Source organism: Bufo gargarizans, chromosome 1 (assembly GCF_014858855.1).
Source record: "Bufo gargarizans isolate SCDJY-AF-19 chromosome 1, ASM1485885v1, whole genome shotgun sequence".
NCBI lineage: Eukaryota > Metazoa > Chordata > Amphibia > Anura > Bufonidae > Bufo > Bufo gargarizans.
Window position 1 is genome coordinate 144,284,386 of NC_058080.1, and position 25,314 is coordinate 144,309,699.

A 25,314-nucleotide genomic window follows, 5' to 3' on the forward strand; every position below is an offset into this window, starting at 1 on the left:
ATTTTTCCCATGTCAAACGTGACCATAGCTTTCAAATATTTATTTTTGCTTCTGATAGTCTCATGAAGCCATGTATTTTGCATAGGATTTGTTCTTCAGTATTGTACAGCAGTGACCAGATGGACAATGTTTGGGAATTTATGGAATCCTTCACCCACAGACCAAGCTGAAACTGTAGCATACTCTGCCTTCTGCAGTTTCCTGTTCAGAAATTATAACTGCTGTGTGAGGGTCTTCTATAGTGCCTCACATGCAATTTTCTTAATAAATGTCTGTGTTGTGTTTCAGAACCATATGGACTTATCTAAGGGTCACATCAAAGCACTTCAGGAGGCCGATCTTTCTTCATCTCGTGGGATTGAGGCCTGCACAAATGCAGCAGAGGCCCTCCTACAGTGTATGAACGTCACTCTCCAACCAGGTACACTTTGATGTTATGTACGGTACGATTATTTCATCGGTATTGACTAAGCAGAGACTAGCTGACATCTTGACTTTACATAGGACACTCCATGCTCCAGGCTGTGAAGCAACAGCAGCAGATGTTCAGAGACCTCCGGGAGCAGTTCGCTCGTAGACTAGCCAGTCACTTGAACAATGTGTTCGTCCAGCAGGTACTTCTCTATAAGTCCTCTCCTGACTGATATCCGTGTGTAGAAGGGTGGAATGGAAAGTTATATTCCTTGAAACTATATAGTCAGGATGGGTTCAGAAGTTGCTCACCATTAGTAGTGTTAAAGGGATTCTGTCACCTCCCCTAACCCAAAAAACGATTTTAAAGCAGCCATGAAGCACAGCTTACCTTGATTAGGCTGTGCTCTTTTATCTTGTAATCCGTCCAGCAGTTTCTGCAAAAAACGACTTTTATTGATATGCAAATGAGTCCTGAATGTGCCCAGAGGGGCGTTTTGTTCCTCTTAGAGAGCCCAGTACCGCCCCTCTTACAGTGCCCAGCCCGCCTATGCTCGCTCTTCCCTCAGTCAGCAGGGAAGAGCGAGCATCGGACGTCACTGGGCTCGGCACATGCCCAGTGACGAGGATGAAGCTCCTGCCCTCAGTCCCCTGCTGATCGCACAGGCGTAGCCCTCAGTGGGTACTGCGCCTGTGCGACAGTTCGTTCGGCGTGAGGGAGGGGGAGGAGAGGCTGTGGCAGGCTGGGGGCGGATAGACAGTGCAAGGAAGGCGGGCTGGGCACTGTAAGAGGGGCGGTACTGGGCTCTCTAAGAGGAACAAAACGCCCCTCTGGGCACCTTCAGGACTCATTTGCATATCAATAAAAGTCGTTTTTTGCAGAAACTGCTGGACGGATTACAAGATAAAAGAGCACAGCCTAATCAAGGTAAGCTGTGCTTCATGGCTGCTTTAAAATCGTTTTTTGGGTTAGGGGAGGTGACAGAATCCCTTTAATGTTTTGGTCACTTGTTTCTGCAAATCACTAAATAATGTTACGGGCCTGGACTATTATGCCAGGTCCTTGTATGTAAGAATAAGTAAATGAGGAAAGCCTCTGTGCATCTAGTGGTCGACAGATTTGTTCTCAGGGGTAGATTTTTAGAGGGGTTCTCATCACTGAAAGACCTGCCTTCACTTTCTGGTCAGTGCAGGCTGGTGATCATGTAACCCACCTTTCCCTGCGCTCACAGCCACTGGGACCTGTAAGTTTTCATGCTTTATCACTTTACCCCCTCTCCTAACATGTCTGTTTTAGTAACTACTTGCATTCCCCATGTAATAATAATTCTGGAGCATCCATTCTCATGTCCCCATGTTATGCTATTCCTGTATTATTCCTGCTATAAGTTTTCAATTAAATTGCCAGCAGTCTGCAGTAAAGGTACTGCTGGGTGTTACCAGTAGTGGGTGTGTCTGACTTTGTCCAATTAGTGCTGCTGGTGTTAGACTGTACAGGGACACCCCCAACTGGTAACACCCATCTGGACCTTTACTGCAAGCTGCTGGCAATTCATTCATAACTTCTAGTAGAGATAACAGAGGAATGGCACAACATAGAGACATAAGAATAGATTCTCCAGAATTGTTATTACATGGGGAATGCAAGTAGTTACTAAAACTGACATGTCAGGAGAGGCGACAGATTCTCTTTATATGGGTTTTCTTGGGGAATCAATGTATTTAAAATAGTGGGCCACAACAGAAAATACACTCCTTCTTACCCGCCGACTGCCGACTTGTCCAGTCCCTACTGGCGTTTACTTACTAGTTGGGAACTCAACAAGCCAGAAACGCCCAGGAAGGCACTCTTAGCCAATCACTAGCCATAATGGTGACCCACCTCACGTTGTGATTGGCTGAGTGGGCCTATCCTGGTGCTGCCAGTGTGACAAAATGGCACCAGAAAGTGAAGAGCAGCAGGGACCAGATCAAGATCAGAATAAGAGCAGCAAGGGATCCAGCGGTCAAGTATGGTGAATTTTTAACCCTTCATTTTATTTCAAATATATATTTTATCTGGCTCTAAAGAACTTTTTTTTTATCCAGAAGCAAATAAATAAATTGAGTTGTGCAGCCTGTTTTTAAGTAGCAAGCACTCCAATGCAGTAATTGCTTCAAAGTTTAAAAATCGCAATGGTAAGACATAGCAGATATCTGCACCCCAAATCTGCATCGATTAACAGTATTATCTATGTCAGGGATGCTCAACCTGCGGCCCTCCAGCTGTTGTAAAACTACAACTCCCATCATGCCCTGCTGTAGACTGATGGCTGTAGGCTGTCCGGACATGCTGGTAGTTGTAGTTTTGCAACAGCTGGAGGGTCGCAGGTTGGGCATCCCTGGTCTATGTGGATGGCGTTTTCAAAACCCCATCCATATGTAGCAGAAAAATTCAACACGCAGAAATATGGCATACTTATTCTGTGCTGGAAATACTGCGGATTTCACCCCTTCAGTTTATAGGGGTGAAATTCTCAGTACAATCTCCTGCAAATCCTGCACTTAAAGGGGTTGTCCAACAAAAAATATTCAACAGTTTTCAAACCAGCATCTGGATATGAATACTTCTGTTATTGCACGTAATTAAAACTTTAGCATAGCCACTGAGTTATTCAATAAAATGTACCTGTATAGCGCCACCTGCTGTGTTTTTTAAATTAATTTTTATTTATTTGACCTGCTCACTGAGATGGCCGCACATGCTCAGTTTCATCCTACAACTGTCTCCTGAGCTGTGATAGGGTGAGCTGAGACACTCCCACCTGAGCTGCAGCAGAAAAGACACTCGCCTTGATATGCCAGCTTGATATAAACCTAGCAGAGCAATGAAGGGGAGATCTCTGGATCCATGTGAGGTACAGGGCTGGTTTGAGCGTGATGTGCTATATGACGTCTGATTTTCATATTTTACATTAATCATGGGATAACCCCTTTTAAAGGGAACCTGTCTCCTTGATTTTGGGTATAAAGCTGAGGACATGGGCTGCTAGATCACTGCTAGGACATCCGCAATATCCAGTCCCCAAAGCTCTCTGTGCTTTTATTGTCTCAAAAAAACGATTTTATAGATATGTAAATGAACCTGAGATGAGTCCTGTCTCCTCCATGCTTCAGAGATGATTCCAGCGTTCTCTGACTTTGAGCCCAGCACCGCCCCGCATCCTCCAAATCTCCTCGTTGCTCCCCGACGTCACAAAGTTAGAGCGCCGTAATCTCATGATGCGCAAGCTAGCGCATGCTTAGTTCTTTCCCTGAGGCGGATGTCAGCACAGGGAAGGAACATTATGCCGACACTGCGCATGCTCCAGCTCGCGCATCACGAGATTACGGCGCTCTAGCTTTGTGACATCAGGGAGTAAGGAGGAGATTCGGAGGATGCAGGGCGGTGCTGGGCTCCTTAACAGTGGGTGTGGCTGGGTTCCGGAAACGTTAGTAGCCTCATTTACATATATAAAATCGTTTTTTTTTTTACACAATAAAAGCACACAGAGCTATGCGGACTGGGTATTGCGGATGTGCTGGCGGCCATCTAGCAGCCCATGTCCTCAGCTGTATACACAAAATCCAGGTGACGGGTTCCCTTTAATGCATGCAGGTTTTGCAGTGGAATCACTGCAGATTTGGGGTGATGTCTGCAGCAAGCTACACATTGTACCTGAATCCTCCGATATTTAATGTGCATGAGGACCTCCTGACTTCCCAACAGTTGGGGGAGAAAAGGATAGGGTTCAGCTGCTCATTCCTTTTGTTAGCAGGGCTGGCCTTCTCTCCCATTGACACGCCAAGCCGAGCATCTATATGTATGGGGAGATTGGGAGAGATGTCAAGCGTTGGTCTGACGGCTATCTCGCATGTATGACCAGACTAAAAGAGATTAGCTCACGCATTTCAAGCTAACTAGTTCTTAAAGAAACTCATCCTATATAAGGCCCAGCTACACCCCCTGCACTGCTGTCTTTCTGGTCAAGCTGCCAGTTCAATGCTGCCATAAATGGATCCGGTTTTATACCGGGTACAACATTATAAGATCATCATCACTTGCATGCAAGCCAGACAATAGTCTGATCCCAGCTGCATTAGTGATCCATGGTTTGCAGATCATTTTTTTTTATCATGAAGTCAGTGTGACATATGTCAGTAACTTTCTCCCTCTAGATTCTAGTGAACTGTTCCCTCCTTTTCCCTCTTTCTGTGCCTCAGCTGGTTTTCTCTGTTTTATCTTCCACTAGTTCACTCAGATGTTTCCTCACTTGTATAGCAGGTCCTACTATCTCTCTATGGCAGTGAGTACGCGGAGTGCGGTTCCAAAAGCTATGCTCTTGTGTTTTGCCGATTGCTTCAGGAACAGAGATTGGGAAATGTTTGTCCTCTTTCTACTAACACAAAGTTTTTGTTGGATTGCAGTTTTCTGAAGTGTGATTATTGATTAATTTGGACTTTTTGTGCAGCTGCTCCCTACATGAAAACTACCCACATGTGGCCGCTCAGGTTTTCTAGGATCTGGAATTGTGTAACAGCTACAGAAGCCGGACCTGTTGGACACTACTACTCTGAGAGAGAGCTAGGATCAGGCAACGATAGGGCTCTGTTCACATGAGCCTTTCATCAGTGGTATTGCCTGGTGTGTACCTCCAACAAGTCTCAGATATATGCCACTGAAGAGGCACACAGGGGTGTACATTGCTAGCTGACTCCAATGCAGGATGCCTCTTCATAGAAAAGCATAGCTGACTGGGCCTTCTTTACAGTAAAGAAACGTTCGGTCTATTCTGTTGAATGGAACACTATACGTTTGCCATCCACACCAGGAGCTTTTTCCCAGCATCTATGCCAAATGTTGGGCTCAAATGTGAACAGAACCTTATTTCCAAGGGGGAATCTGTGGAAAACTGCAGTTAAGACGACTTTCAACAATTTTCCAATAAAAATGTCAAAATTTGGCACATAGAGTGAGCTTTATCAAGCCTGACATGTGGTATGCCTGTCTTCATATCCCCGTGCTGTTGGAGGTTGAGCTTAAAGGCTATGTACACCTTCAGCTGCAATTTTTTATAATTGCATTTTACTCATTTTGGGCTAAAAATCATTTTTTCAATTGGTCTTTATTAAAAATATTGAGCCGTTCTCTCACAAAGGTTTAACTGTTTTTCTAGCTGTGCGAATGGTACTTTCACTTTGTGTGGTCATCTAATACGCCTTATATCTAAACTACTGAGAGGTCATAAACACTTATTTAATCCACATTCTTATCAGTAAGATAAGAGCTATAATGACTGTTTAAGGAGCCTGTCAGCTCCTCGGATGATGGAAAAGACAAAAAATCCAGAGGCTGCTACTAGAGCATCTCAACTATATACAGGGAAAAAGACTCCATATTTTAATAGACTAATTGAAAAAAATTACACCTTTGGGGTCTTTTTTATGATTGCATTTCACTCATTTTTGCCTAAAAATAATTTTTCTCAACAGGACTTTATAATTTTTTTTAGCAGGTTTTGTAATAAATGTCTTTACCTAGCTGTGAGCATCTTACTTTCACTTTCATGTGAGGGCTATGTATAGTCCTTATTTCTAATCTCCTAAGGCCCCTTGCACATGGGCTTCACGGATTTTGAGTCAGTTTTGTCTGAGATTGCGTTGTTCAGTTTTTTTACGCTCGAGTGCAAAGCGTGTGTTTTGCACGTGCGTGATAAAAAAAACTGAATGTGGTACCCAGACTCGAACCCGGACTTCACTGAAGTTCGGGTTTGGGTTCGGCGTTCTGTAGATTTTATTATTTTCCATTATAACATGGTTATAATGGAAAATAATAGCATTCTTTAATACAGATTGTCCCTTGAGGGTTAAAAAAAATAATAAAAAAATTACTCCCCTCATCCACTTGATCGCGCAGCCATTATCGTCTTCTTTCTTCTTCTTGCAGGACCTGCAAAAGGACCTGTGCTCGCGTCCACGCGCTCACCACGTGGTGAGCGTGGTGACGTCAGCGCAGGTCCTGCTGAATGAAGATAGGAGGATCTAATATCTTCATTCAGCAGGACCTGCGCTGACGTCACCGCGCTCAGTAGTTAGCGTGGTGACGTCAGCACAGGTCCTTTTGCAGGTCCTGCAAGAAGAAGAAAGAAGACAATAATGGCTGCACGATCAAGTGGATGGGGTGAGTTTTTTTAAATTATTTTTTAACCCTCAAGGGACATTTTACTTAGCATTCTGTATTAAAGAATGCTATTATTTTCCATTATAACCATGTTATAATGGAAAATAATAAAGTGAATGGGCCTTATCCCTTTTTATTATGATCTCGTTAGCAACCATCCGTGAAAATCGCATTGCATCCGCACTTGCTTGTGGATGCAATGCGATTTTTTTAATGCAGCCCCATTCGCTTCTATGGGGACTGCAATGCAAGAAAAACGCTGAATATAGAACATGCTGTGATTTTCATGCAACAAGTGATGCGTGAAAAACATTGCTCATGTACACAGCCCCATTGAAATGAATGGGTCAGGATTCAGTACGGGTGCAATGCATTCACGTCACGCATCGCACCCGTGCGGAAAACTCACACCTGTGAAAGGGGCCTTGGAGCTCATAAACGCACATTTAAACCATATTCTTATTAGTTTGATAAGAGTTTAAAGGGGTTGTCCGGGTTCAGAGCTGAACCAGGACATACCTCCATTTTCACCCCAGCAGCCCCCTGACATGAGCATCGGAGCAGTTCATGCTCCGATGCCCTCCTTTGCCCTGCGCTAAATCGCGCAGGGCAAAGGCATTTTTAGGAGATCCGGTGACATACTGGGGCTCTCCATGGGGATGACAGGAACCCTGGTGACGTCACCGGCACTGATGGGCGGGATTTAGCTCTGCCCTAGCCAGTAAAACGGCTAGGGCAGAGCTAAAGCCTGCCCCTCAGAGCCGGTGACGTCACCGAACACACTACCGGGCGGAGGTTACTGCCCGGCAGTGTTATCGAAAACAAAAAAGCCTGTTCCCTGCGCGATTTAGCGCAGGGCACGGGAGCGCATCGGAGCATGAGATGCTCCGATGCTAGCCTCAGGGGGGCTGTCTGAGTGAAAAAAGGGTATGTCCGGGTTCAGCTCTGAACCTGGACAACCCCTTTAACTATGAGTGTTTATGAGGTCAGGAGATTAGAAATAAGAGCCACACATGTGCTGTTAGATGACAGGATTTGGAGTAAACAGAAAGAGACTATGTGCAAATAAACTGAAATTTAACCCCTGTATCTCAAAAAGAGCTGAAACATTTTAATAAAGACCAATTGAAAAAATACATTTTTTAGCTGCCCCAAAGGTGTCCATAGCCTTTAATCGTGAGACGTAGGCTTCGTCATAAATTAGGCGCATCATCTGGCAGCCCATGCGCCTAAACTGAAATCTATGGTAGCTCGTATTCATTTCTCCGAAAGTGACGTGGAAGTGTAGAAATTTAGTTCCAGTGGTGTTTAAAAAGTCTGAAACACAAGTTTTACACTTATTTATGAAGCAAATGCACCAAAGAGAATAATTGACTGCGCCTAGTTCACTTATTTCGGTTTTCCAGCTTAAATAAGGCGGTGTGACTTAAAATGCAACAGCGTGTCCCAAAACTTTAGAGCAGAATAAGCCAGCCAATTGTTGATGTGAAGTTAGGTGTCTAGCCATGCCCTAAGTATATCTTAACTGAGCGACCCTAATAAATTTGGTGGATCTTAACAAGGCCTGTCGTGTCTAAATTTACACTTTTTCGGTTTTAAACCGGATTAGTAAATCTGCCCCAATATTTAGGTCCAGCACTAGAATTTTATAATACACCTTTATAGAAGTCTTGTCTAGAAGATGCAGAGTTCCATATCTCTTGCATAGTCAAACACTTAATGGCGTTCGCTTGGATTTTTACATTGATGGCCTACCCTTAGATTGGCGACACCTTACACCCCTGCCAATCAGCTGTTTTGAAGTAGCTCCAGTGCTCCATCCATTTTGTAGTAGATGTAACTGCGTACTGCAGCACTGAATGGGAGCAGCACCGGAACTACTGCAAAACAGCTGAATGGTAGAGGTGCCCGGTGTTAGGCCTCCACTAATCCGATATTAATGACCTATCCTAAAAATAGGCCATGTGTATAAAGAACAGCTGATTGGCTAGGGTGCCAGCTATCAGTATCAAAATCCCAGGGATTTTAAAGGAGTTTTCCAGGGAAATTGGGTAAATGGGTTTAGTAAGCTACTACCTAGTAGTGGCTTCGGACAGTCAGACCGTTATAATTTAAGGCCACCTTCACACATGGAATACGCAAATTTTTTCCCATGGAAAAACAGCAGCATATTACAGTACCAGCAAAGTGTATGAGAGTACTCAAACCTCATGTGCACTTTGCAGATTTTGCCGCGTGGATTTCCAAATCTGCAGCATGTGAATTATGTTTGTGGTTTTAGCTGCAGATTTCACCCTTTTCAATGGAAGGGTGAGATCTTCAGCAAAACCTCATCTACTCCGCACCAAAATCCACAATTCGAAATTTCGCATTTTGGTGCAGATATGATGAACAAACTAGCGGATCTTAAGTGCATTCACCCGCACTTGTTTGCAGGTGCGTAAAGGGGTTTTTCCGCCACCTTAATTAAAACAAATAAAACACTTCGGCCTCTTTCACACAAACGTGACAGATTGGCTCCGGATACATTCAGTTAAACTTGCACTTGTTTGCAAGCAAGTTCAGTCAGTTTTGTCTGTGATTGCATTCAGTTGTTCAGTTTTTTCCGCGCGAGTGCAATGCGTTTTGATGCGTTTTTCACACGCGTGATAAAAAACGGAAGGTTTACAAACAACATCTCTTAGCAACCATCAGTGAAAAACGCATTGCATCCGCACTTGCTTGCGGATACAATGCTTTTTTACTGAAGCCCCATTTATTTCTAAGAGGCCAGGGCTGCATGAAAAACGCAGAATATAGAACAACGCAGAACTGATGCGTGAAAAAAAAAAACTGTGCACAGACCTATTGAAGTGAATGGGTCAGGATTCAGTGCGGGTGCTGTGCGTTCACGTCACGAGTCGCACCCGTGTGGAAAACTTGCTCGTGTGAAAGGAGCCTTAGATTGCAAATTGCTGCAGCATTGATGTTGAGATGGACTTTATGTTGTGTCCACATCGCTGGAGCAGCAAGACCGGCAGGGGACCTGGCTTTAAGGACATTTTAAATCCATGCCCAACGCCACAGTTCAGCATCAGTTCTGCCTTAGGAGCCATAGTCACATCAGTAGTGGGGAGGATTCCAAGTGAGAGATCCCATATGAAGGCCAGTCCTGTATCGGCTATAATCCGACATTATGCCTGTTTTTTTATATTGGTTTGAATAATGTTCCTATTATTAGGATATTAACCACTTGTCTGCACAGTTTCCTAACCAGAAGCATTAGATGAGAGCGTAAGGAGGAAAGTAACCTTTTTTTCTCTGTTCATTCTGCATTATTGTTTTTATGATTGTGATGAATAATAGAAACGAGTCTGTGACCTCCTGACTTGTCTTCTGGGAATTACTTTGTGTTTAATGAACTAATGGCAGAATATATCGTTTTTAATGGTTTTGTGCAATTTCAGGAGCTGCTGATATCTTCTGTAATAAAGTAAGGCCTCTTTCAGACGGGCGAGATTTCCGCGCTGGTGCGATGCGTGAGGTGGACGCATTGCACCCGCACTGAATCCGAACCCATTCATTTCTATGGGGCTGTGCACATGGCTCCTCTTTGTGCGTTTTCCACGCAACGCAGGCCCCATAGAAGTGAATGGTGCTGCGTGAAAATCGCAAGCATCCGCAAGCAAGTGCGGATGTGGTGCGATTTTCATGCACTGTTGCTGGGAGACGATCGGGATGGGGACCCGATCATTATTATTTTCCCTTATAACATGGTTATAAGGGAAAATAATAGCATTCTTAATACAGAATGCATAGTGCAATAGTGCTGGAGGGGTTAAAAAATAATAATAAAAAAATTAACTCACCTTAATCCACTTGTTCGCGCGGCTTCCCTTCTGTCTTCATCCTTGCTGTGCAGTAGGAAAAGGACCTGTGGAAAAATCACTACGCTTATCACATGGTCCGTCACATGATCCATCACCATGGTAAAAGATCATGTGATGGACCATGTGATGAGCGCAGTGACGTCACCAAAGATCCTATTCCTCAAAGAAGAAGACAGAAGAGAAGCCGGCTGCGCGAACAAGTAGATTAAGGTGAGTTAAATTATATATATATATTTTTTTTACCCCTCCAGCCCTATTGTACTATGCATTCTGTATTAAGAATGCTATTATTTTCCCTTATAACCATGTTCTAAGGGGAAATAATACAATCTACACAACACCTAACCCAAACCCGAAGTTCAGGTTTGGGTACCAAAACGCATTACAATGTTTTGCACTTGCGCGGAAAAATCGTGCATTTTCCCGCGATGCACCTGCATCTTATCCGGGCCAAAAACATGACGCCCGTGTGAAAGATGCCTAAGAGTCCTTTTATAGGGGGCAATTTCATCCCCAGACGAGAAACCAATTTACGATAGACAAGGCGATCAGTGCTTGGTTTTACACGGCCAGAATGGGGGACAAATGATCCCCCCCCCCCCCCGTACAGTTCACATATTGTCGGCAGCACGTTCCCTCATTACTGATGGAGATGTGCTGCCAACAAAAGATTATTTTTATGCTGCCATTAAAGTTTCGATCAGCGGACAAACTAGTGCTGATTGGGAGGCTTTTTACACAGGACACTGATCAAGATAAACTATACTGTCACATTTTCTAAAAATCTATATACCAAAGTCATCTCCAGCTCTTTAATTTGCAGTGCACAAGACAACAAATGCTTGGATTGATGTAATCAGCGGGGGGAAGCTGCACAGCACGTCTAGGGTTACACAGCTCCACATAACCGCATACTACATTGTGGCACCAAAGCTTTCAAAGGGAGCAACATTTTTGTATTTTCTCTCTGCCCTGGCTGAAGTTCCCCTGTTTTGATAGCCCCATGACCTGATACAACATATGGATATGAATATAAGGGCTGAGCTGTAATACCAGGCACAACCCATGAACAGTTTTTTGTAATCTAATGTGTCCCTTCTTACAAAGGCTGGTCACTTTATCCTACTTTTTGCAAATGTGCTGGAAACAGCACTTTTATCATCTTAATCAGATTACTCATCAGTGCCATTGTCCCCCACTGAGCCACGCCACCTGCTTGTGTATTATATAGAATGTTGGCCTCCCCATTTACACAACCCTCCAGCCCTAATATAGCAGTATAAATGGAACACTGCGTATGCGCTAGATACCCATGTTGTATCAAGAAGCAATATAGCCAAAGTTCTGAGATGCTGAAAAAACATTTTGGACTATGGCCCTGGCCCAGGACAGAGCTAAAGTCCAACTACTGGGACCTCCATTAATCACAAGAACAGGGGTCCATGAGTGTCCCTAGTGAATGGAGTGATGGTCATTAACAGTTGCTGCTGCCTTATTGATCGTGGACCTGCACCAATCAAATCACTTACACAGAGAATGATATCAATCACTGATAACACCTCCCTGTGTACAGCTGTCAGTGACTGACAGCTATCTGTGTATACACATTTACACAGAGAAAGCTATCAATCACTGATAACACATCTCCCATGTACAGCTATCAGTGACTGGCCGTTATCTGTGTATACATACTTTCACCGAGAATTATATCAATCGCTGATAACTCCTCCCCTGTGTGCATCTATCAGTGACTGTCAGCTATCTCTGTATACACACTTACACAGAGAATGTTATCACTGATAATACCTCCCCTGTGTACAACTATCAGTGACTGACAGTTGTCTCTGTATACATACTTTCACCGAGAATTATATCAATCGCTGATAACTCCTCCCCTGTGTGCAGCTATCAGTGACTGTCAGCTATCTCTGTATACACACTTACACAGAGAATGTTATCACTGATAATACCTCCCCTGTGTACAACTATCAGTGACTGACAGTTATCTCTGTATACATACTTTCACCGAGAATTATATCAATCGCTGATAACTCCTCCCCTGTGTGCAGCTATCAGTGACTGTCAGCTATCTCTGTATACACACTTACACAGAGAATGTTATCAATCACTGATAACACTCCTCCCATGTACGACTATCAGTGACTGAGAGCTATCTCTGTACAAACACTTACACAGAGAATGCTATTAATCACTGATAACACCTCCCCTGTGTACAACTATAAGTCACTGACAGCCATCTATGTATACACAATTACACAGAGAATGCTATCAATCACTGATAACACCTCCCCTGTGTACAACTATCAGTGACTGACAGTTATCTATGTATATACACTTACACAGAGAATGCTATTAATCACCGGTAACACCTCTTTGTGTACAGTTATCAGTGACTGACATCTATCTTTGTATACACACTAAAGCATTTCATCGGATGATTGGCGGCAGATTCACATGGGCAGATTGTCAGGAACGACTGTTCCCGATCATCTGGTCGATTAATGGCTCGTGTAAATGCAGCTTTACACAGAGAATGCTATCAATAACTTATAACACCTCCCCCGTGTACAACTGATGTCTGAAAAAACGGAGATTTAAATGTATAAATTGCAAGTTGCCCTAAATCTTTTCCCATAAAACTATATATCAATCTCAGCTCCTCCTGCTCTATAACATGCTGCCTGCAGACTGCACTGCATTTTTTGTATTGACAGGACCTCTTTAAGGGGTTAAAAAAGCTTGTTCAGAGCATGACAAGAACCTTTACATCTGATGGTTATAGGCTATATCTAGCTGTTCTACAGTGATGCATAATTAATGGAGAAAGCATAATTCCTATGACGAGTATTTCATATTTAATCCCACCTTATGGATGTAAATGTAAGTCCACTTATTGTACCAAGCACTGACTAATTTATAAGGCACGAGGCATGAGCTTTCTGGAGGTTAAGTATGCCTTGTATCAGGCGATGCAGTCTTTAATATTAGTGTTTACTCTTTGCTTTACTTTATAGCTTCCTATAAAGCAATGTCCTTGGGGATAATGCTTGTTTATGGGCAAATGTTTGTGCTGGAATGAAGCTTTTGTGGTGCGCTAGTTTTTCATATATTCCACATGTCCTATGTCTAAAAGGGGAATTGATAACATTGATTATGAAAAATCATATTCTCTTTTTGATGTTTTTAAAAAGGGCCACGATCAGACCTCCACATTATCCGTAGAGCTGACACTACCCAACCACCATCCTTTTCACCGTGACCTTCTGCGATATGCCAAGTTAATGGAGTGGCTGAAGACCACTGAGTATACCAGATACGAGGGACTTACTAAGGTATGTTGGGGTTAGTGTCTTCATCTCTGAAATGTGGTGCAGATTTATCAATCTCCTATAAAAGCATAGAAAATAAAAAAGCTTAAAGGGATATTCGAGTCAGAAGCGTTTATCATCTTTTCAATGGGTAGGTGATAAATGTGAAATCAGTGTGACCTCCACCTGCCAGAACTGGGGCGCTATTTCCTCTGTTGTTGTGACTGTAGATCCACGGGGACTTCTACCGATGACACTGGCTGACCTGTTACATGTGCACTTGTCAGCTGAAAGCATCTGTGTTGGTCCCATGTTCATATGTGCACGCATTTCTGAGAAAAATTAGTTTTTTATATGTGCAAATGAGCCTCTAGGAGCAACAGTGGTGTTGCCATTGCACTTAAAGGCTCTGCTCTCTCTGCAACTGTGCATCCTCTCCACTTTGACCGTTCCAGGCGTGATGAAGTTTTCACTGCCTGGCCCTGTCAGTCAGTGTCCTTTAACCCAGGCATGCTCAACCTGCGGCCCTCCAGCTGTTGTAAAACTACAGCTCCCACAATGCCCTGCTGTAGGCTGTTTGGGCATGCTGGGAGTTGTAGTTTTGGAACAGCTGGAGGGCCTCAGGTTGAGCATGCCTGCTTTAACCCATTACATACTGCAATCAATATTACCAGTACATTAAAATTAAAGAGTAAAAATAAGCATTTATTTGTGGGATCTTGAGATTAATTTATTAATACATTATCCACATTATTAATGTGTAAAAGAAAATTCTCTGCAATGTAAATTAAACACTGATATATGTGTAAGCAAACAGCAAGGTCTGGGCAAAAAATAAAGAAAAAACTAAATCTTATGGTCCTTATAATTGACTGTATATAAGTGAAATGGGTTAACTAACTGACCTTGTATTCTGGTTTTCAGAACTACATTGATTATATTGTCCGCTTATATGACCGGGAGATCAGAGACTTTTTTGAGGTGGCTAAAAACAAGATGACCAGTATTACTAAGGAAGGAAAGAAGTTCGGTAAGCTTTTCAGGCCAGGTCAATCTCATGAGTTTATATGATTGACCACGTTTACTTAGAAAGTCTGTAATCACTTATGTGTTAATTTTCCTAAAAATTCAACAGGTTTTCCAACTTTTTTTTGTACAGCTGACCTATCCTCTGGATAGGTCATCAATATCTGATCAGATGGGGTCTAACACCCGGGACCCCTGCCAATCGGCTGTTTTAGAAGGCCATGGAAATCCTGTGAGCGCCGTGGATTTCTCCCAGATTACCCTAGGACAGTGACATCACGTTCATCTATCACATGTCCTAGGTGTGAATGGGGCTGAGCACAGCCGCTATACAGTGTATGGCACTGTCCTTGCTAAGCTGTGAGGAGGCACAACATCATCTTGGTCTCCTTAAATAGCTGATCAACGGGGGTCCCAGGTGTCAGACTCCCACCGATCAGATACTTATGATCCAACCTAAAGATAGGCCACCAGTATAAAAAAGTCATAAACCCCTTTAATGAGAGTACTAGAAACGTCTAAAAGTTTCTGGGGGTTTAATTTTTTCATGGACATTGGCTGTGCACCCACTGCCAAATCCCAGGCCTAGAATGGGAACTTGAAGCCTTTTTGTTCTCTGTAAAGATTGGGGTCTCAGAGGTTCTACTCCCACCTATTTTATGACCTTTTTGATTGACAGGTCATAAAAGTAACAAAAAAGGGATGTTGTGGAATAATCCCTTTAAAACTATTATTCTTCTGGCATTGGGGCTGCAGGTTTACTGTGAATGTACTTACCTGGTTGCCATTGCGCTTGTGTGCAGTTACCGCTATCACGTTAGGACGCGATAGTCTTTTTTACGCCTGCTCTTTGGTGACTTGCTTGCTGATGCGTGGAGCTTGGAGTTGCGTTGCTAGAGTGTGGCTTAACACGACCAGGTTTGGTTTTTAAGGTGGTCTTTGTGGCTGCGTGTTACATGGTCCGAGTTTTCTTCACACAACACATTTTTCTCCTTTCAATACAGATAATGTTGGTTCCACAAGAATAATCAATAAGCACGGTAAAGGCGAAAGTTAATACATTATTGTGCACTAAGCGTAATGGAAACACCCTATGTTCACCTGGAGTCAGAACCTTCTGTCTTACATTCATAATGTTGTCCTGTTTCTTACCTAACTACCCACTGACCGCATTGTATCTAGAACACAAAGCAAAGTCCTCATTTATATCTTCATATGTGTCTTGAATCTAAAAATAAAACAGCGACTGCCACAGAGGCGGAGGCTCCGTAGGAGGACTTCCTACTTTAAAGGTTATCTCCCAAATAAATTTGCATTGGTTCTTTAAACAGGCATTTAAAGATATATCCAGTCACATCCTTATCTCTTCTGATATCTTGGCCATGCCTGAAGTAGATCTAACCCCCATCACATCCTACATGAATGACTGGGTCCCTCTACTAGAACGTGTGCCTCCGTGTGTCTCCTTACAACAGTTCTACGTTGAAGTGTCCATGTAACTGTTTAACCGTAACTGCTTAACATAGTCTTCTGCATGTCTCTTTCCAACTAGTGCCTAACTTGCCTCTTGTGCATGGTCTTCGCTAAATGCCTGTTTTCTAATGCATCTTTGTCTTTGGTGCTTGCAACCTTATCCAAACCAGCTACGCTCCCTCGAAAAGAGAGTGCCGTGAAACAGGAGACAGAAAGTGAGTATAATATGCCTGCCTCCTATTGGCAACTGTTTCATGAACCGATATTACCAAATTACTGCATCATTAAACCTATTTCTTGATTGTTTCTTGCATGCTATTCATTGAAGACCTGTGTGCTCATACATTCATAATGGACACCAGTACATATCCATCGTGATCAATGTTTAGAGAAGGATCACTTCGTCAGGGGTGGGGGTTGATACTCCTAAGTGTCTTCTTTAGGAGGACCTGTGACCGCTCTTGACTCATCTGTTTTAGTAGCCATTTGCAATAACAATTCTTGAGAATCGATTCTAATGACTCTATGTTGTGCCATTCTTCTCTTATTCCTGCTAGAAGTTTATGGATGAAGGTACAGATGGGTGTTACCAGTTGGGGGGTGTCCCTGCACAGTTTGCCACTAGCAGCACTGATTTGACAATGCTAGACTGTGCTGGGACACCCCCCCCCCCCCCCAAACTGGTAACGCCCATCTATATCTTTATGCATAGACATCTAGCAAAAATAGAAGAAGAATGGCAAAACGGTCATAAAACGGAAATATCCAGAATTGTCTTTTCACGTGAAATAAAATTATTTACTAAAACAGATATGTCAGGAGTGGTAACCATTCCTCTTTAATTAGTATAGAGCACAGAATTTTAGACGATCCGCTGCCTTTGACATCAAACCAAAATATTCAAGGTGTATTCCATTGTAAAAAAGTGTTTCCACAGGTAAATAATAAATAACAGAGCTTATACTCACCTCTCTAATCACCACTGCTAGGGTTTTGATGGTGTTGGGGTTCCCCACTGCACTCCACTTCCTGCTCCTGTCTTGACACGGCAGGAAATGACTAAGATTCCCACTCGGCCAATCAGTGGCTTTGGATGGGTATTGCTGGAGCCAGTGATAGGCTGAGCAGCGGTAACAGCCATTTCCTGCCGTGTCAAGACAGGAGCAGGAAGTGGAGTGGAGTTGGGTTCCCGGTGCTGTCAGACAGCAGTGTTGGGTGATCGGTCAGGTGAGTATAATATTTGTTATTTTTCTGGACGCCAGAAGAAATACATCAAAAATGACAACTTAATGAATTCTAGTTAAGTCTTGTTCTGTGAAGTGATGTGAAACCCCCATCATTTGTAATTAATTCCAAATGGGGTTGAATCACAAAAGGCATGGAAACCTCAGATTCAGTGTCTGTCTGATCACGGGGCTATTGCAGTGTACTCTCATCATCATGTCCATACACTTCAATAAGCCTGTGATCAGAAATTGACTAACTAGATCATAAATTACTGTGATACAGTCAGATGTTTCCTGGTGCGATCACAGCCCTAATGCCTCATTTAGACGGGGACAAAGTGGCACATTTATAACCATATTGATCCATAAGGTAAACTTAATGCCTGCTTACAAGGGCAAAAAGAAGGGCTTCAAGTGCCGCTACTCCTATTCTCCCTGCAGTGATGACGTCCCTATATACTCCATGTGACCGCTGTACCCAATTACTGGCTTTAGTGGTTATGTACCGTATACCACTGAGGCCAGTGACTCCTGCACACCTCTGCAGCCATATACATCATGGCTGCAGCAATGGGGAGGATCGGAGCCATGGCGCTGGTAGTAGCGGGGGCTGAAATAGGTGAGTATATGTTATTTTATGACTGTTCCTGACTAGGAGGACCATTTTTATATTACAACTCGGACAACCCCTATAAATTTAACACTTGCTTTTTTAGAGTCAGAATGGGGAATAAACCTAGAAAATCCCAATTTACAGTTCTTAGCATTGTTGACTGGTTTTGTAATACATGAGGAGGTACAAGCAAATGAAAACTAAAATATGAAGTTGAAAGGAGGAGGTAAAGGTACATTCACAATGTAGTATTCCTCTGTTCTCCTCCTATAAGATCTCTTCCCTACTTCTGGCTTTCAGGTCTTCATGGCAGCTCGGGGAAGCTGACAGGATCCACATCCAGTCTGAATAAACTGTCGGTGCAGAGTTCAGGAAGCCGCAGGTCTCAGTCTTCTTCATTGTTAGATATGGGCAACATGTCTGCCTCTGACTTGGATGTAGCTGACCGCACCAAATTTGACAAGGTACTTTTCTTCTGCTGTGATCTTAGATATTCAGCAGGCTTTTATTTTTATAGGACATCTGTAAGCAGATTCATACTTTAAAACACGGTCTGACCTGCTACATGTGCTCTTGGCAGCTGAAAGCATCGGTGTTGGTCCCATGTTCATATGTGCCCACATTGCTGAGAAATATGATATTTGAATATATGCAAATTAGCCTCTAGGAGCAACGGGGGCTTTGCTGTTGCACCAAGAGGCGGAGCTTTCTCCACTGCCATGCCCTTTGCACTCTAATTGACGGGGACAGACGTGATGACATTTTCACTGCCCGGCCCTGTCAGTCAAAGTGCAGAGGGTGCGGCAGTCACAGAGAGAGAAGAGCCTTTAGGTGTAACGGCCACGCCCCCATTGCTCCTAGAGAGAAAGTAGTTTTGTTCTCTGTAATAGAATTCAAATTCAAATCACCCCCCTCCTTTCCCCATAATAAAAGTAAACAATAAAAAGTAACATAGGCATCACTATGTCCTAAAACTCCCGAAGTATTAAAATATAAACCTATTTATCCTATGTAGTGAATGGAAAAAAAATAATCTAATGGCTGATTCAACTCGCTACAACCCAAATAAAATTGAATAAAAAGTGGCCAAAAAGTAATACATACTACAGATCGATCCGCAAATAATGAGCCCTCACTCGGCTCCGTAGAAGTAAATCTAAAGTTATGGTGATCCAGAGAAAAAAATAATTTTTTCAAAAGTAAAAAAAAATGAAAGTTATGATACAATTGTTATCAATAGGCCACCAGTCTTGCTCAAAGTATACTGAAAAAATGATCTGCAATTAATTACGGTAGTCCTAAAATGTAACTTTTAATAATTATTTCTTATAAAATAGATGGTCCTCAAAACCATCGTACAAACCCCCCCCCCCCCCCCCCCCCACAAAATACAGTAAATGGAGCCTCTAACGAAGTTGGTCCTCACTATGTAGTGAAGTCCATGGGGACAGAATAACTTCATAAAGTAGGAATGAAAGTGCACGGCGGCTCCTTAGATAAAGACCATTTGTCCTACCGCTCCGTTGATTGGTTCCTGTGTACGGCAGTTCCTCTCGACAACTTGATGTGAATAATCCTTGGAGGAGTGGAATTGCTGCAAGAAGAGATAGGGGTCGGGACTAGATATCCCTAATAATGCCCTACGGTGGGGGTACTGCACTGGCCCTGATGACCTAACCACAGAGCACCCGCCCTAACGAGGGCGACCCCGTCCGGAACCTTTCCCTGAATAGACTGACCCTGGTTAACCCTCTCCTGCTAAATCCCTACATGCATGTTTCGCTTTCAGGTGAGTACAAAGCTCATCAGGGGAAACACGAGGGAGTGCGGAAAATCACCAAAGAAAAATTAATGCACAGATGTGCAGGTGATAAGGTACTCACTCTGCACCTTTACATTCAAAATAGTAAGAACCAAGTTCAGATGTGGCTTGGGTTCGCAAATGTAAGAGGGGGAAGGGACAGTAGATGCCCACTGTTTCTATGCCCATAGCTTTGATACATCTTGGGTTGCCTTGGTGACAGTCATGGATATGTCTGGACACAGCCGTTTCCCTCCTGTTCTCGATGTCCCCCAAGTGTTCGCCTATACGTCTACGTAGTTCACGTCTGGTCTTGCCTATGTATTCTTTTTTTACAGTCTTATGTGATCTTATAAATTACACCCCGAGTACAACAGTTAGTAAAGTCTTTAATCGGGAATGTCGGTTGTAGCTTTGTGCTGTAAAATGACATGTCAGTTTGTATGGTGCTGCAAGCTATACAGCAACCACGTCTAAAACAACCCACGGGTTTACGGTTCAACCACGTTCCAGGGGTGTAATGGCTCTGAACAAGGAGGTCCCTCAAACTACTGGCGCACTGAATGTAATCTGCGGGTATTCATGTAATAACTCGCTGATATCGGGATCCATGAGAAGAATGAGCCAGTGTTTATGAAGGATCTTCCTTGTCCGATCTGTGGTGCTATCACTACTAGCAATCAGGCAAATTTTTTTATCGCCTTCTGTTTTTCTTTTTCTTTTTTGGTATCAACTGTTCTGTACGAGCTGTGGAGATGGCCCTATGATATGCGGTCTTCAATACATTATCCGGGTACCCCCTGTTTAGAAACCTGTCCCTTAAATCGTAAGCCTGCTTAACAAACTTGGGGTACGATGACTACTACTCCAGTGAAGGACAGAGTTGGTTGGGGTCGGTTTTCTGTAGATAGTGGTGGATAATTCATCAGATTCCTTCCTGGAGATAGTGGTATCCAGGAAGGGGAGGGTATCTGTACTGGATTCATATGTGAATCTTATCCCGATGTCATTGTTATTGAGATTGTTTACAAAGTCTGAGAAAGCGGGTTTGGTGTCGTTCCAGATAAAAATGTCATCGATGTCCCGGGCCCATAACAAAATGGACCCGGTACTGGGCGACATGGTTTCTCCAAAGACTATGTTGGATTCCCACCAGCCCAGGAGCAAATTTGCATAAGTTGGTGCGCAAGAACAGCCCATTGCTGTGCCCCTGAGCTGGTGGTAAATCTTTCCATTGAAAAGGAAAAAATTGTGAGCGAGTAAATACTCAAGGAGTCTCAAGATAAAATTATGTTCTGTGAACTGGCATCCTCTCATACTCAGTACCGTACTGCCCTCAGTCCAGCGGAATGATGAATGGACAAGTAAAGCGCCTCAACATCTATACTTCCCAGGCTGGACTATCTCTCTATAGTGATACCATCCAATCTCTTAAGGAGATCCATGGTGTCCCTAGTGTATGACGGTAGGGACACCACGAAGGGCACGAGGATGTGATCAATATAGACTCCAATATTTTGACTGATACTGCACATTCCAGAAACAATTGGCCTCCCTTTCAGTGGACTGGTTCCCTTGTGAATTTTTGACAGACTGAAAAAAGTCGCAATTACTGAAGATTTCGGGTACAGGAAATCATATTCTTCCTGAGAAATGAGTCTCTTAGCTCTGGAGTCTAGAAGGATATCTCTGAGTTTGAGCAGATACGGTTTGGTGGGATTAGAAGTGAGTATATCATAACCAGTTCTATCTCATAATATCTGTTCGCACATAGCTCTATAATCGCCAGAGTTCATGATTACAGTATCGCCGCCCCCTTTGTCGGAGGGTTTGATGATAATCGCGGAATCATATCTCATGGCAGTAATTGCTTCCCATTCTTCCCTAGTACAATTTTGAGATGGGACGGATGGAGATTGTTTAGATAAGTCTGCCGATACAAGGTGAAGAAAGACATCCAAACATGACATCATCAACCACAAAAGATATGACGACGGCATCTCCAATCCAATAAGGCTTTATTCACACACGGTGCATGAGACAGTAGACACGGTCTAGTTACAGCAACGTTTCGGCTACATAGTAGCCTTTATCAAGCTGACTGAGAAGTGTAAGAGAGGGGTATATAAAACACATACAGGAGGGACTGTATGTAGCCGAAACATTGCTGTAACTGGACCGTGTGTACTGTCTTATGCACCGTGTGGGAATAAAGCCTTATTGGATTGGAGATGCTGCGTCATATCTTTTGTGGTTGATATCGTTATAACTGCCATGCATCAGGGGAATTGGACTGGCTGATGCATTCCTGATATTCCATATCTAAAGGTATTGTTGTGCTGCTCTACATATACTATATTTATCCAAACATGACCTATCACTAGAGGGGGGCATCTTTGTGCTTTTATTTCTTTTTTTTTTTTTTTTTTTTTTTTGAACTGAGCTCTTTAAGCACTCTTTTTTTTTATTATATAAACTTTTATTTTTTTAAATTCTCATACAAAAAAATACATAACAATATACCATTTACAATGCTATAAGATCCAAAAGTCCGTCAGTTCTAGTCCTTAAAGCATAATTAAATATGATTTCATGCAAATACCCATAATTATATAGATATTAACTAAAATCAACTAAAGGTCTCACTGCCTGGGGGAAAAGCAGGACCAGCCCGGCATCAAAGGGTTTAGCATTACAGATAAAAAACGAGATCTTATTTAATGTTATTATCTCCATACTGAGAGGGAGCATAGGCCCGAGACCCGGGCGGCCCACCGAGCAGCGAACACGCACCCCCCACGGCCTCCCTCAGACGCAAGTAAGCACCACTGACAGGACCAACACCCGTGGGGCGAATCTCTGGTGCTCACCTATCCCGTGTGGGGCAAGCTCACAGCGATCTTTGATCGCACCCTTCCGTAAAACCGAAGAGAAGGGGAGGGGGGTCCAGCAGTCTTCTATCCCAGTGGTATAAAACCCACTCCCAGGATTTCCTGCCTCATCCCCATATAGTTGGATTAAATGTTAATGGCTTGTTTAAGCATAACTCGCATGGGTTCTCCACGGTGTCTCATGGAGAGGGGACACAAATCAAAGTGTCACTCAACAATCCCCAGCACTTGGGGAGAGAAAAGAAAAATAGCCAGCCAGCACTGTCTCATTAGGAGGGCAGAGCCCGGCATCAACTCCAGTTCATTAAGAAGGAACAAATGAGGGACCCAAACCACACCCGTGTCAAATCGCTGCCCGTAGTAAAAACTCACGTCCAAGAGAAAAAGCCGCATCCCGGGTCGCACCCGATGCCCGGACCCCCCAAGATCCCGAGCCCCGAACCCTCACCAGAATGTTAGTCAATATTTTAAATTGATCAAGAGTTAACCAATATCTAATACCGGTGAGTCCTGCCAGCCCCCGGCATTTCCAAAGATGCTCCAATGCTCTATTATGGCTTCACATTCTGCATTAATACATTGCATACACAAAGAAGCCGGACAATTGGATCTTCCCCAAAAAATCCCCCACCTTACCCCCCCCCACCCCCCACCTTGCAGACAAAAAAAAAAAAAAAAAAAAAAAAAAAAAAAAAAAAAAAAAATTAAATTAGTTGGTCGTATCCCAGTCTTTCCACAATTTATCCCACTTTAAGTATGCTCCTCGTTGTTTATACAAGATCTTCTCGTAGCTTTTCACCTTCTCAACCAAACCCAGCCAATTATTACACTCTGGAGCGGAGGAGCAAAACCATACTCTAGAAATGTCTCTGTTGTAGATGGATCAGAGGTGGTCTCTCTGGTGGTGGATTTTTCTTTCAGAACAGAATAGACCTTATTTTCTTTAAACTCTGCTAAATCTTTAGTGAACTGTCTATGTTTACCTTTTCTAAGGAAATATTTATATTTTTCAATAAAATTTGCAGTTGTTTTTCTTTATGGCTAAAGTCAGGGTCTTGGGAAAAGGTTTTAGTGACCTCGATTTGTGCTTTTCACTTGTCACTGAGGTTCTCCAAGTTAATTTTCTCCTCTTCTAGCAATAATGTCATAAACTTCAATGAGCTGGAGGTAGCCAGTTGTTCCCAGTGGTTATTAAAGCCGGGACTCCTTTGCTTATTCACGGGGGTTAGTGAGATTCTTAAACCTCTAGGGACAATGCCGTCTTTGATGTAATTATCTAGGCTCTGAACCTCCCACCAGCTGGATAGGTGTTCTTTGTATAGCCTATTCAGTTCTTTAAATGCAGTTTTGAAAGAAGGAGTGAATTTCCTCTGTACGTATGATTTGTCAGAAAACACTTCACTTGCCTCATCCAGCCACGAATCTGTATTGAGGCCACTAACCAGGAAACCCGCCATGCCAGGGGTTGTCAATTCAAAAAATGAAAGTTATGATACAATTGCTATAAATAGACCATCGGTCTTGCTCAACGCGAAGCCAGTTGGCCCTTTACATTACGTACAGTCTCACCCATGGGTCTGAATGAGCAGCTCAACTTTAGCTGTTTTATTTAGATCTATGGATCATGCCTACATACCAAGTACTTTCTCTTTGACATTGGGGTCTTTCAAGTTTCAGGAACTTGTTCCCCCTCCCCCCCCTCCTATTAATATTTATCCTTAATTTATGGGTTATTTCCCCTGTATTGCTTCTCTATATCATGTTTCATCAGCCAAGTTTGCCACGGACTGTATATTTGTATTACGATATCCAGGTCACCTCTATAATATGTACGCCGTAAATGCCATAATAAAAAAGCTCGGCTCTGCACTGGGGGCCGCATCGGACAGGAGCCAGCAACTATGTCAGTATGGATCGCGCATGCTCCACCGAGATCCGACGTGGTGACGTCTTCATACCTCACCCACGCCTCTTTGCTGTTTCAGCTTTCTGGCAACCCTGGTGTATTTCATTGCGCATGCGCCGGCTTGTTGCGCGGCGCATCACACAGGAAGTTTGCCAGCAGCCAAGCCTCGCTTTGGGGCTGTATCTTATTTAAATAGTGGCGGCTTTTGAGCCGTACTCAGGCTACATCAAGCCCGCAGACGACCTTAGTTCCCTGTCAGGAGGAAGAGGGCATCCATCTACTGTCCCTTCCCCCTCTTACATTTGCGAACCCAAGCCACATCTGAACTTGGTTCTTACTATTTTGAATGTAAAGGTGCAGAGTGAGTACCTTATCACCTGCACATCTGTGCATTAACTTTTTTGGGTAATTTGCTGCGCTCCCTCGTGTTTCCCCTGATGAGCTTTGTACTCACCTGAAAGCGAAACATGCGTGTAGGGATTTAGCAGGAGAGGGTTAACCAGGGTCAGTCTATTCAGGGAAAGGTTCCGGACGGGGTCGCCCTTGTCAGGGCGGGTGCTCTGTGGTTAG

General features: G+C 43.3%; 1 protein-coding gene across 10 annotated transcripts in view; it reads left to right on the forward strand.

The window, feature by feature from the left end:
- EXOC1 (exocyst complex component 1) overlaps positions 1 to 25,314 on the forward strand; it is a 63,937-nt gene that overhangs the window by 11,816 nt on the left and 26,807 nt on the right. For 2 of the 10 annotated variants that reach the window (XM_044299342.1, XM_044299352.1), the window contains 8 exons: positions 289 to 421; positions 505 to 614; positions 4,683 to 4,736; positions 13,692 to 13,832; positions 14,733 to 14,838; positions 15,839 to 15,874; positions 16,478 to 16,522; positions 18,447 to 18,610. In XM_044299342.1, the coding sequence (XP_044155277.1) occupies positions 289 to 421; positions 505 to 614; positions 4,683 to 4,736; positions 13,692 to 13,832; positions 14,733 to 14,838; positions 15,839 to 15,874; positions 16,478 to 16,522; positions 18,447 to 18,610 (789 nt within the window). The remainder of the gene's footprint in view (positions 1 to 288; positions 422 to 504; positions 615 to 4,682; positions 4,737 to 13,691; positions 13,833 to 14,732; positions 14,839 to 15,838; positions 15,875 to 16,477; positions 16,523 to 18,446; positions 18,611 to 25,314) is intronic. The other 8 variants (XM_044299387.1, XM_044299392.1, XM_044299399.1 and 5 more) reach the window with 6 other exon arrangements.